At 41.0% G+C, this 13,697-nt stretch overlaps 1 protein-coding gene across 1 annotated transcript; it reads left to right on the top strand.

Moving 5' to 3' along the window:
* The first annotated feature begins 754 nt into the window (after positions 1-754).
* Positions 755-13,052, top strand: ABRACL (ABRA C-terminal like). The gene is made up of 3 exons (XM_079148996.1): positions 755-913; positions 5,770-5,836; positions 12,450-13,052. Exons 2-3 carry the CDS (start codon positions 5,776-5,778, stop codon positions 12,632-12,634), a joined length of 246 nt encoding a protein of 81 aa, XP_079005122.1. The 5' UTR covers positions 755-913; positions 5,770-5,775; the 3' UTR covers positions 12,635-13,052.
* Positions 13,053-13,697: the final 645 nt, after the last annotated feature.

Genomic DNA, 13,697 nt, shown 5'->3' with positions numbered 1-13,697 from the left:
AATTGTGTGCTCTTGGGTCGTACTATTACTCTTAATCCAATCAGCCAAAGGTGGGGAAAGTACTTTTTTGTAGTTATTTGTTCAATCCGTGTTCTAGGAATAGTTTGGATTGGCTTTCCTTTTCCAAACTCTGGGTCCAGCAAGCACATCATTCACATTCACACACACTCACACACACACACACACACACACACACACACACACACACACACACACGATTACAATAAAGGAAGTATGAATAAAATGACTGAATTATAAAGTTAAATATAGGAAATAATGAAGATTAAGAGCTAGCTAGCTTGGTCCAAGAAACATCACTTCGCAGTAGAACAAACTGGCTTTCAAGAATGCACTTGGCTTTACAATTCCGACCACTCTTGAGTCATTACACGCAGTTTTCTGGAGGTTCCTGCTCCTGGCAAATAGGACCGAAGTGAGTCACGGTCTAAGAGACCTCACTGTTGAGCACGTTGGGGGCGCTTTGTTTCCTTTGTTGGGAGAGAGATACTGGCAGGAAATTAACGCCCAGATTCAGATGCAGAGTGACGCGGATCAGGACTCTGGGCAGCACGAAGGAAAGGTGGCGGTAATCGAAGCTCTGCTTGTATTCCTAGAAGCCCCTGTCAAGCCCAGCCACCTGTCAAGAGACGGCCCCTTGTCTGGCGTCTCCTCCCCCAAGTTTCCTCCTCATAGGCTTGTCCCTGAGCGAATGGGCGGCCCCTTCCCTGAGCACAGAAACTCTTCACTTTTTCCCCACCCTTCTCCTCCTCTTCCTCCTCCTCCTCCCCAGGAGCCTTCTCTAGCCTAGCTGCTACTTCCTTCTTCAGCCTCTTCCTCCCCAACACACTGAAGATAACCGGGTCGAGACCGACACGGCGCTAGTTCTTCATTGGAAAATAAAACGAGGCGAGAGGTGAGTCCCCCGGGAAGATGTGGCGAGGTAGCGAGGATGGGCCGGAGTGTCCGCGGAGGTCCAACGGCTGGAGGCATCGCGGGCTGTGGGTGGACAGCCGGGACCGCGACCCGGCTCAGGGCGCAGAGGTGATGAGTGGCGGGGACTGAAACCTGGAGGGAGGGGACCTGGCGGGCGCGCGCCGCCCACGCCCCACTCCTCCCGCAGACTTCCGCACTCCGCTCACGTGACGTTTTGCCGGCGGGGGGCTGACGGTGAAGCGAGAGGCGAGGAAACGATTTCTACAGCCGTGCAACGCGTGGGTTTTGCACTTAACTGTGGCTCGGCTGCCAATTATGCAGAGCTGGGTGGAGAAGGACTAGGGGGCAGGGAGACGCTGTTCCGAGAAATTTGGTGACCTCAGGGCAATGTCCTCTGCGGTGCGGGAGGTGGGTGCGGCTCTGCGCTCAGGTTGGGGGTAGGGAAGAGGTTAGTGCTGGGACCGCTGAACCCTGGCTGTGCCCCTTTTTGGCGGTCCGGTCCCTGGGGAAACGTGGGCAGGCAGCGCTGGCCAGTGAGTTGGGGAGACAAAGGCATCTGGGACCCACAGCGCTGCCGGGAGATGGAGGGCCGAAGCTCAGCACTCACCCAGTCCTGCACCAGTGCCGGTGATGACTGTCATGACCTGCAGGGCACAGGGTTCTGGGACCCTTACTTGGCCGGATCCAAACTTGGAGGAGGGATGACCAAATATGGAGCGTGCGCGCGCCAGCGAGAGGAAGGAACCCATTCAGCCTTTGACCCGCGCCAGCTGTTAGTGATTGTAGGGCGGGCTGGAAAAGTGCCTGGCGCGCGCGCGCGCGCGCGCGCGCGCGTGTGTGTGTGTGTGTGAAGTTGGCCCCTGATTTCCAGGAGTGTGTGTGTGTGTGTGTGTGTGTGTGTGCGCGCGCGAAGTTGGCCCTGATTTCCATGAGTGTGTGTGTGTGTGTGTGTGTGTGTGTGTGTGTGTGTGTGTGTGAAGTTGCCCCCTGATTTCCAGGAGTGAGTGAGTGTGTGTGTGTGTGTGTGTGTGTGTGTGTGTGTGTGTGTGTGTGTGTGTGAAGTTGGCTCCTGATTTCCAGGAGACCCCACTCCAGTAGATTTTATATTCGTACTCATTAGAAAATCTCCACACATTGCCTCCAAACTTTAAAACACACACAAATATTAGAGGCACCTTCAATACATTCTTCAGCGTATATTAGGTGGGGCGTCCTAGCATATGCCAGGGTCCTCCTTCATTCGGTTTCCTTTGTGATTCCCACGCACAAAGCCTAATTAGATTCTCTTACAGAAGGCGCGACTAGCATCTGCTGTTGCCTTTCCCTGAGCCGCTTTCTTCTGATTCAGCCTCTCATTGACAACCTCTTTCTTCCCCCTAGGCTTGCTCTACTTATGGCCTCTCATTGTTCTTGATCTTCTTGCTCACTTCAGTCTCAGGCTTCTGTCCTTCTAATAAAATGTCACAGGTCATCCAAAGATTGTGTCACAATGAGCAGTTTTCTTCTTTATGCCTCCCCCCCTCAAATAATAAAAGAAATGAATAAAACATGCCAAATTATGTGTGCTAGCAGTAGTTTCTAAACCTGTTATTTTCCTATTTATAGGGGTCTGGGCAGGAAGCCTTCCTTGCATTGTAAGCAAGTACTCAGCATGTAATATTTCATACAAATACACTATTATATTTAGTGCATTTGCACAATAGAGAAGAAAAAGAAGAGCAAGAGGAGGAAAGAGCCAGAATAATGAGTTAGAAGCAGCATCTAATGGTGGGGAGTTAATCCCTCTGAGCCTGTTTCATTATCCATAAAAATGGGATGAATAATAAGTACTTTGCAAGGTTCTTAGAACTATGTGAATTATAAGACCTGAATATGTAAATTATTATAAAGAAATGCTAGTTGTCTCTCTTCTTAAAACTAGAGGGACATACACCTGTGTAATATAATGCAGGTATGCATGCTGAACTGAATAGAGGGATATTTCTCTTTGATTCTCATTATTAATTGAGATCTAAATCTGAAGTGTGTTGCTGATGGTGGGTGGAAGGAATGGGGAGTGGTGTTGAAGAGTTAAATTTCCAGGGCCAGGAATCAGATAATCTGAGAATTGAACAAATTCTTAATCTTGAACGTTTTATTATTATTCTGTCCAGTGCAGGCTAATTTTTTTCATCTTTCCTCACAGAGCCTTGCTACTTCTACATTAATACCTCCAGGAACAGGGTACAAACTATGTTGTTAGAGAGTTTTTGTTCTTTGGTGGTGCTGGGGATTGAACCCAGAGCCTAGAATATGCCAAACAAGCACTCTGCTTCTGAGCTGAGCTACGTCTCCAGCCTTGGAATTTTTTTAAAATGTGGCTCCCAGATCTGCTTTTCTATCCATCCTACACAACAGAGCAGCATGAGACAAGACTAATCACATAAGAATTTAAAATGAAACTTTAGCTGGGTGAGGTTAGCACATGCCTGTAATCCCAGCAAATCAGAAGACTGAGGAATATTATAAGTTTGAGGTCTGCCTAGGCAACTTAGTGAAACCCTGTCTTAAAATAAAAATAAAAGGGGCTGGAGATGTAACTCAGTGGTAAAACACCCCTGGGTTCAATTCCCATTATCACAAAGAAAAAATAAAGAACCTTAGTTAAAAAGAAAAAAGCCAACAGTAGATCTCTAAGCTGATTTTATGGGTTGAGACTATTTAAACTGCAAGTGATAGAAATTCAGTCATACCAGCACAAGAAAAAAATAGGAAAGACATCTTTGGTTCATGTAACTGGAAAGTGCAGAGTTACATAAGGGCTATACACTAACATCTTAGAACCCAGTGGGAAGAGAGTGGTGGTTTACTAGTTCTAGCAAAATGTTAGGGCTAAGCTTCATTGATGTGAATGGGATCACCTACCTAATGTCTCAAACGAACCCTTTTGACCTTGAACTACTTTTAGAGGCTCAGGTGAAGCTCTGCCCAAGATCCATGGGTTGGAGTAAGGAAGGAAGTACTGTATGCAGAATGTTCATGCCAGAATAGGGAATGGGTTCTGGGCAGGGAAAAACAACAGCTGTCCACCACTCTGACATTGACAGGTTTTGTTTTCCTGCTGTTATTCTCATGGCATCATGTTCAGGCCTTCAACATACTGGCTATGACCTCTGGGTACATTTTAGGTTTTTAGTATTTTCTTCAAACTATGTCTTGAGTTACATATGATGTTGAAGATCTGGTTTCCCCTACACCAAGTCTCCAGTATTTAAATAATGTTTGATAATAAGTTTTATGTAGATTCATTTAATTGAAGATTTTACATTTTATTGCAATACAAGCTCCTTAAATTATCATATTCATACAAATAACATAGCAGATGGTAGTGGTGCTTTTAATTATTAGCTGATAGAAAATCTGGTGTTCCAATCAATATCATTTAAACAGGTGGTCTATAGTCATAGATGTCACTCTTGTCTCTAAAAGCTACCAGGAATTAGTTATTTTCCATCTGGATAAAGTTGTTTCTTCCAAATTATTGTCATCTTAAAGGAAACCGTACACACAGTCCCTTTTTTTGTCCCTTAGTTAGTTTGAAAATTTTATGATTCACAAAGACTTGAATTGATGCATGATCTGCCCGGTTGCTTGAACTTTCCAATGTTCTTACAGAGGTAGTTCTGTCTCCTCTTGTTCCTTTGCTTGTTCTTTTCAGTCCATGAAACCAATATTTATGGTACCTTACTCTTAGTGTCAGAATTGATAAGCAGGGAGCATTTCAGCCAAATTCCTGCAGACAGGAGCTTATCTTTTAGTGGAGAAAATGGAGAAACCAGTAATTCCAGTGGCGTAAAATGAAGAAGTGCACAGAGCAGTATGGGAATGCACAGTGGGGAGCTCTCTATCACCAGGGCTTTGGGGAAGGCTTTCTAGAGGAAGTTTCTTCTAAGCAGGAAGTGAATACGTAAGTGTTAGCCTCGAGAAAGAGAAATAATGAACCTGGGCTGAAGAAACAGTATGTGTGAAGGCTGGAGATGAGAATGGAAAGAAACCCAGTGTGGTTGCAGCCTGAAGTTCAAGGGGGAGGAATGGAAGAGGCTGGAACTCTGCAGCAGCAGCCTGTGTAGTATTCAGCAATCTAAGATAAATCTCAGACGCCTGGACGCCTCCTTATCTGAACATGAATGGTCTTCACCATAAGCTCTTCACTGCTGTCAGTTTTACTGTGACCCAGAATTTATCACTGCTCTGACCTGAGGGTATTAAAATTGCCTTTTTAATGAATCTGCCTCCCCCTCTAGACTGCAGGCTCCTGAAAGGCAGGAAGTATATCAGTTCTCCTTTGTGTCCATAATTTTGCATATGCTCTTCCCCATTCATAAAACACCCTTTCCCACTTTTCCGATTGCTCCACTCCTCCCCCATGACATCCAGGAAGCCTTCTCCAGCTGTCCATAATGCCTTGGACTCAACTCTTAGAGTGCTTGTCACCTACTGTTGGTTCCAGGGCTCTCTGCCCTGAGCTAGGATCCTATGTTACTCACCTTTTGTAGTATTTGAGTCTCCCAGGGCACTGTGAAGGGGACCTGCTTAGAGTAACAAGGAGAAGGGCTGCCTTCCCCCCAGTAGTCTGTGGGCAACAGGAGTTGGGGTAGCCAAGAGGGGCAGTTATACAGAGAGATGAAGATGGGGGTTCTTTAGTGCCATCTACATCACATAGCACTTTTAGGAAGAGGGACATAGAAAATAATAGTGACAAATACTACATGAAAAAAAAAAAAAGGGGTCTTTGATTATAGGTATTCGATGGAACATTGAAATGGTCGTAACATAGACTTCCCTTTTCTCTTGCAGGTTGCAATGAATGTGGATCATGAAGTTAACCTCTTAGTGGAGGAAATTCATCGTTTGGGTTCAAAAAGTAAGTACCTCAGGGTATTTCTTCTGAGTTTACTTCACAGCAGGCAGCACTGGCATTCTGACCCAGAGAGGGGTCTCCTCAGCGCTTTAGAATAGTTACTGGCAATCCTGTCCCCAGTCTCAGGTGGTAACTACCCTTGGCCATGAAGGTACACCTTGAGAAACAGAGCTATTGGAGTATCCAGTTTCTGAGGCAGAGGAATTGAGATGTTTCATTATTCTTTGAATGGAAAGAAAATCACTAAACATCTTGTATCTGGTTGCATTAAAATCTGTAATTGAGGGGCTGGGGCTGTAGCCCAGTGGTAGCGCATTTGCCTAGCAAATGAGACACTGGGTTAGATCCTCAGCACCACATAAAAGTAAATAAATAAAACAAGGTATTGTGTCCATCTACAACTGAGAAAAAAATTTTTTTTTAAAGTCCATAATTGAGTTCAAATTTTTATTCGCCACTATTAAAATCCACATTTTCTGCTTTATTCTGCCACCATTTTATGAACTTCCAAAGTGACTCAGGACTTCAATTGCAATTATACTAAATCATCTTTATTTTCTCTAAGTTCTTGGATTTTGAACAAATGTGAGCTCATAACTAAAATTAAAAAAAATCTTTTAAGTATTCTGTTTTACATTGTTTTTTCTTCAAGAACTAGGCAGCTACTGTAGAGATGGTGACATGTACAATTGGTAGTATCAGTGTCTTTTTCCTAAGTTGTAATCAGAGTTACTATTATACTTGTAGCTTTAGGTATTTGGTACATCTCAGAGAAGAAATGTAAGAATTTGGGGAGCATTTTAGAAATAATAAGAACAATAGACATTCAATAATGACTAGGATAATGGAACTCAAAGTTTTTAAATTACATCAAATAAACAAAAAACAACTTTATGAAGTATTTCATAAGAGTTATTTTGTCATTATAGCTCGATTCTTCTTTTTGTATCTGTAATATTCCTTTTTACTTAAAAATGGTTTTGTTAAAAAACAAAGTTAAACATGCACATAGTATAAGGAGTAAAATAGTAAAAATGAAAAGCTTGTTCCTTCCATTCCCAACTTCTCCACGTTTCCTGCCCATCACAAGTAAATACTTAAATCCTTTATTACTTTCCTCCATGTCTTTAAATGCCATGCTTATCTTTCTTGATGTTTTGGTGTTAGGAATAATCTGCTCACTTTCTACTAAGTAAGAGAGGGATTTAGTTTTCTTTATACATTCAACACTTGTTTAGATAAATATTCAGTTTTTGCATTTTTGTTGTTCTTAATTCCCTTCCCATATTTGACTATTTTTAAAATTTGTTCTAAATTAGTTATACAAGTCAGTAGAATGCATTTTGATACATCATACACAGATGGAGTATAACTTCTCATTCTTCTGATTGTACATGGTGTAGAGTTACACTGGTCCTGTAATCATATATGCACATAGGGTAATAATGTCTGATTCATTCTATTTTCATTCCTACCCCCATACCTCCTCCCCTCCCTTCACTTCCCTCTGTCTAATCCAAAGGACCTCTATTCTTTCCTACTGCCCACCCCCACTTATTGAGAATTAGTATCCACATATCAGAGAAAACATTTGGCTTTTGTATTTTGGGGGATTGACTTATTTCGCTTAGCATGATATTCTCCAGTTCCATCCATGTACCAGCAAATGCCATGATTTCATTCTTCTTTATGACTGATTAATATTCCATTGTGTATATGTACCACAGTTTCTTGATCCATTCATCTATTGAAGTGCATCTAGGTTGGTTCCATAATCTAGCTATTCTGAATTGAGCTGCTGTAAACATTTATGTAACTATATTAGTATGCTGATTATAGTATGCTGATTTTAAATCCTTTGGGTATAAACTGAGGAGAGGAATAACTAGGTCAAATGGTGGTTCCATTCCAAGTTTTCTGAGGAATCTCAATACTGCTTTCCAGAGTGGTTATTACGCCAATTTGCAGTCCCACCAGCAATGTATGAGTGTACCTTTTCTCCCACATCCTTGCCAACATTTATTGTTACTTGTATTCTTGATAATTGCCATTCGGTCTGGAATGAGATGAAATCCCAGTGTAGATTTAATTTGCATTTCTCTGATTCCTAGAGATGTTGAACATTTTCCCATACATTTCTGATCAATTATATTTCTTTTTCTGTGAAGTGTCTATTTATTTCCTTTGCCCATTTATTGATTGGGCTATTTGTATTTTTGGTATTAAGTTTTTTGAGTTCTTTATATATCCTGGAGATTAATGCTCTTTCTGAGGTGCATGTGGTAAAGATTCTCTCCCATTCCGTAGGCCCTCTCTTCACATTCTTGAGTGTTTCCTTTGCTGCAAAAAAGCTTTTTAATTTGATTTCATTCCATTTATTGATTCTTGATTTTATTTCTTGCATTAGGAGTCTTGTTAAGGAAGTCAGTTCCTAAGTCAACATGGTGGAGATTTGGGCCTACTTTCTTCTATTAGGCACAGGGTCTCTGCTCTAGTGCCTAATCCTTGATCCGCTTTGAGTTGATATTTGTGCAGGGTGAGAGCTGGGGGTTTAATTTCATTTTGCTACATAGGAATTTCCAGTTTTTCTAGCACCTTTTGTTGAAGAGGCTGTCTTTTCTCCAGTGTATGTTTTTGGCACCTTTGTCTAGTATGATATAATTGTACTTATGTGGTTGGTCTTTGTGTCTTCTATTCTGTACCATTGGTCTACATGTCAGTTTTGGTTCAAATACCACGCCATTGTTGTTACTATGGCTCTGTAGTATAGTTTAAGGTCTGGTATTGTGATGCTTTGCTTTTCTTGTTAAGGATTGCTTTGGCTATTCTGGGTCTCTTATTTTCCCAAATGAATTTCATGATTTGTGGCGTGATTCTTAAATCTCTATTTGCTTATGAATCATGATCCTTTGAAACAATAGGACAGACTTTGAAAATTCCATTGAACCATTAATCTCCAATGTCTCCTGTGTTAGTTTTCTATTCCTGCTGCAACAGATTACCATAAGCTTAGTGATATGAAATAATACATTTAACATCTTAATATATTTCATATCTTCTGTAGGTCAGGAGTCTGAGAAGAGTCTTGCTGGGCTAAGATCCAGGGTTGGCAGACTATCTTCCTTTCTGGAGTTCCCAGGGGAAAATCTTAAATCCTTACCTTTTCTTACCTGCCCACATTACTTGGTTTGTGAACCCCTCTCTCTGTCTTCAAAGCCAGCATCAGCTGGTGGAGTTCTCATATTGTTTATACTGACCTCCTCTTCTGCTGCAGTCTTCCATTTTTAAGGACCTTGTGGTTACTTGGGATGACCCAGATAATACAGTATAATCTCCCCAATTCCAGGTTCTCAATTGTCACATCTGAAAAGCCTTTTTTGCCATGTAGGATGACACAGGTCCTAGAGGTTAGAGGTTAGGACATGGGTATCTTTGGGTTTCTCTCTTTCTTCTTCTTCTTCTCCTCCTCCTCCTCCTCCTCCTCCTCCTCCTCCTCCTCCTCCTCCTCCTCCTCCTCCTCCTCCTCCTTTTCCTTCTTCTTTTTCTTTTTCTGAAGGGGATCAGACCCAGGGCCTCACACATGCTAACCAAGTTCTCTACCACTGAGCTACATCCTTAAGCACTCACTTTCTTTTTGATCTTCTCTAGTCACTTGTTTACTACATCAAATCTGAGTCATCATTACTGAAATGTACTAAGAAAAGATGAAGGAGGCATATAAAAGTGGTGTGGATTTAACAAACAAGCAGATTTAATCTTATGGCCAGTTAATAGTTGTTGAGCATCTGCATAGGTCAATTCCTGTGCAAATACAAGTGACATAGGTGCTCCTTTCCTCCAGGATCTTACTACATGTTGATGAAACTGGATGAGCACTTATGGAGCAATTATCTGGGGGAAAAGAGTGGTATGCTAAACTGTGAGGTGCTGACATTCAGTTCAGTATGGTACTGTAGAAATTGATTCTTGGTAGAGTAGTTGGGGGCACTTACTTAAATCTTGGATCTCAGATAGGACTTTGAAGTGTGGGGCAGATCGGTACAGGAGAAGTTCAGGTCGAATTTGGAATGGGAATGAATCTGATGTTTGAGGAGAACACCAAGCAGACATTGGAGAATGTAATTTATTTACTTCCCTGATCAGACAACCCACTTTCCTCCAACCCCTTCAGCATAACCACTTGATGGAAAGTTAGTGAGTCTTGTTTTCACCAATGCTGCCCCTGCTTATGCTCCTCCCTGCCTTCCTAGTTTCTTCTAGCCCAAGGAGGTCATGTCTCTTAGTAGCAGTATTAGGTAGATTGACTTTCTTGTTCTTGGTGAAGGATGACTGGCTGAGTGGCAAAGCACATAGGACGATATGTTAACTTCTGACATCTTATGATTAATTATTTAAGTTGTGTCTGGAGTAATTTTGACTAATCTACATATGATATATGAACTCCAGCCGGAAATTGATGAACAGAGTTTTATGTTTCTTTTAAAGTCAAATTCGTTAAAGCCTCATTTTTCATCCAGCAAGAAAAGACTAAGTGGAGACTGACTTTCTGGAGTTTTAAATGCTTTCATCTAACAACTATTTCTTGAGGGCTTCTTCAAGTGCAGGAAGTATAGAAATAAACAAAATTCTGTCACAGTCCCTGAGGACTTCTTTGGAGGACAGACAGTGGAAGCATGTTTTGGGAAATAGTTAAGAGCATGGCACTAGAGTTAGACTCTCTGGGAATGAATCCCAGCTCCTCTATATACTTGCTGTGTGATCTTGGGTACATTACTTAACTTTTCTGTTTCTTGATTGCCTTGTATGTATAATAACACTGCATCTCAGCAATTCAAATACACATTTTTATATTTAAAATCTTCTTAAATAAGGATGCATCTAATACATGCTGTGCTATAGTTAAGTGCACAGTTTAATTGGAATATAAAATAATGAATGGTGCTTCTTGCAATCAATCATGTCTTTTCTTCCATGAAATGAGGATTAGGTGAATTTTAATAACTATAAAATGCATCGAACAGTTCTAGGACCACAGTAAGTGTTTAATAAATGTTCACTATTTTTACTGTAGTTGATGGTGGCTGCTTTGATAGACATTCAGTCAGTTTTATAAGAAGAGATATTAACTCACTGAGGGAATCATGGTGGACTTTTTGGGGAAGGTGACATTTAAATCTGTTCTTGAAGAAAATAATTTAGCTAAGGAAGAATCTGGGATTCTGGGCAGATGGCTCGACACGGGCACAATTATAAAATCTGGATTTCTCATGGCACTGCCGTCAATAACAAGCAGTTCATCATGACTGGATCAAAAAGTATGTATCTTGTGATGAGACAGAAGACCAGGCAAGAGATGGATGCATGGCCGGAGGACAAAGGTTCTTATCTGTGAGGACTTGGGCTTCACTTTATTTGGAAGGTGATAGGGAGCCATTGGATGATTCAAGTGGAAGAGTATCAAACAGTTTTGCCTCTGATAAAATTTATTTTACTTTTTTTTTCTTCCACACCAGTGTAGATGATGTGTTGGTGGGCAAAAATGGGGGAAAGGATTATCATTTACCAGCTTGCGGTTATCCAGGTGAAACAGTTAGGGTCTGGAGAGGACCTGCAGAAGACCTGAGAGAGGTAGAATCTCCTGGACATTTGTCAGACTGAGGGATGAGGGTGAGAGAACTCTAAGATTATACTAAGGTTTCTGCCTTTAGAAAAATTAACCTACACTGAGCATTTACTATCCTGCCGGGCACTCTAGAAACAGCTTTACCTGTATGTATTAATCCTTGCGACAACCTGTCAAGGGTAGTTTTGCCTTCATTTGGTGAATGAAGTAACTGAGGCCCAGGGAGCTTGACTGGTATGCCTGAGGCCACTCAGCAGCCCCACCAATATCTGTAACCTGTCACAGATTTCCATTTTTAACAGCAGATCAATTTCTGGTCTCTTAGGTTTCAATGTCTGTGTTCAAAATTGTCCTCCAAACTAGTTAATCTGGGGCTTTTTCATTTTTTTTATTTTTATTTTTTTTTGCGGTACTGGGGATCCAACTCGGGGCCTTGTGCTTGCGAGGCCAAGCACTCTACCAGCGAGCTATCTCCCAGCCCATGGGGCGTTTTTAAATACATATTTTTGGGTGTCCCACCAGGAATTGAAGGTCAGTGGTTGTGATAGATGTCTAGGACTATGCATTTTCAAAGTCGCTCCTACCCAGGGAATTGAGTGTGTTCAGGACATTTTTAGAGAAATACTGTTTTTAATCCCGGACTTCCCTTTTCTTTGTTATCTTTATTGATTAGACAACTAATATAATTTTAAAAATCAAAATTAAGAGGAATTCATCTACAGTATTTGCACCGAAGCACATTCCCCTTTTGTAAATGTTTCTTGGGTCTCTTTCGGTCTTTGTGTAGATAATGTTAAAGCCAGGAGATCCATAACATTGTATTTATTCTATCACTTAGATCTAGGAAGAGGCTGCTTGAACTTATGGCTAAGTGTTATGGTGTAGTCTTGGTTAGTCCAGTGTTAGATGTTTATTAAAGGTACTGAAAGTTTGCCGAGCATGAAGGCAAGAAACAACTTTTGCATTCACTAACATTGTATTTTCTCAAATTAGATGCTGATGGAAAGTTAAGTGTGAAATTTGGGGTCCTCTTCCGAGATGACAAATGTGCCAATCTCTTTGAAGCATTGGTAGGAACGCTCAAAGCTGCAAAACGAAGGAAGATTGTCACATATCCAGGAGAGCTACTCTTGCAAGGTGTTCATGATGATGTTGACATTATATTACTGCAAGATTAATGTAGTTTGCATATCTTTGTGTATTGATTTTTTCAGTTCTGGTAAACTAGAATATTAAGTCAAAGGACCAACACAAGCTTACTTAATGTATTTTTATAGAACTTTATAAACAAATGGGGACTCATATTTTACAAGTCTGTCCTTTTTTATATCTTGAAAGAAAATGTTTGTAGTTTGTATCACACTGTAAAGTAAATAAAACCTATTATTTTTCTCAGAAATCTGCCTGGGAAATATAGGCAATGAGACTTTTTTTTTTTTTTCTTGAAGCGGGCAGAGGAATGTTTGTTTTACAAATCATTCTTAGACAGTTTCTACAGATACTTAACATTCTGTCAAAGCAGGAAGCAAACTGAAGATCCACTCCCACAAGAAATGTTATATGATGTTTGTGTAATAAAAACATGTAACTCTTAAATTGCCTTGTTGCTTTGTCTCATCATTTAAGTACTTATGTGCCTCTCAAAATTGAGTTTTTGTATGAAGATTAAGTAATTGCAGTAAAAATTATGTTACTTTTTAAAAAATTCGCTTAAACAACAGGATTGAAATATAGGAATGGTTTGTGTTATCAGTGGAGCCTATTGAAATCCTATTACTTGTTTTGATGCCAGTGTGTCTCCCCTTGAGTTGAAGGACATGCCAAACCATGTAACTTAAAAACTTCAATTTCTAGTTGTATTAATTAGGTCCACCTGAAGCACTGTGGGACAGTTTATGATTGCAGGTTGCAGCCTCTAGTCCCGAATTGAGTGATGTGCAATATCAGAGGGTAACTCAGTGAAGGCCATGAGTTCCAGAGAAAGCATCTTAGAGGAGGCAGAACTTGCAGCAGGGGATGGTTGAAATTGATTATCTAGAGGGAAAAAGGTAGAATGAATGAGGGTGATGACTAAAGAGAAGGCAGAGGGACCTGTGTTAGCAAGGTGGATCTTGTGAAAGATAGAATATGGGGCTGACCACAGTGTTAGAGGCAATTCAGATTACATGGAAAATGTGGAGCCTCAGAAGGCAGGGGAGAAGTTGAAGCAGAAATTGGAGCAAAGAAGAAAGAGATGCTTAG

The sequence above is a fragment of the Sciurus vulgaris genome (assembly GCF_902686455.1).
Source record: "Sciurus vulgaris genome assembly, chromosome: 7".
Taxonomy (NCBI): Eukaryota; Metazoa; Chordata; class Mammalia; order Rodentia; family Sciuridae; genus Sciurus; species Sciurus vulgaris.
The sequence above is the reverse complement of the archived record's forward strand: the minus strand, read 5'-3'. Positions and strand labels throughout refer to the sequence as shown.

Coding starts and splice junctions, on each gene's coding strand:
- ABRACL (XM_079148996.1), top strand. CDS start 5,776: ATGAATGTGGATCATGAAGTTAACCTCTTAGTGGAGGAAATTCATCGT. Junction 5,837..12,449: donor TCATCGTTTGGGTTCAAAAA/GTAAGTACCTCA, acceptor TTCTCAAATTAG/ATGCTGATGGAAAGTTAAGT.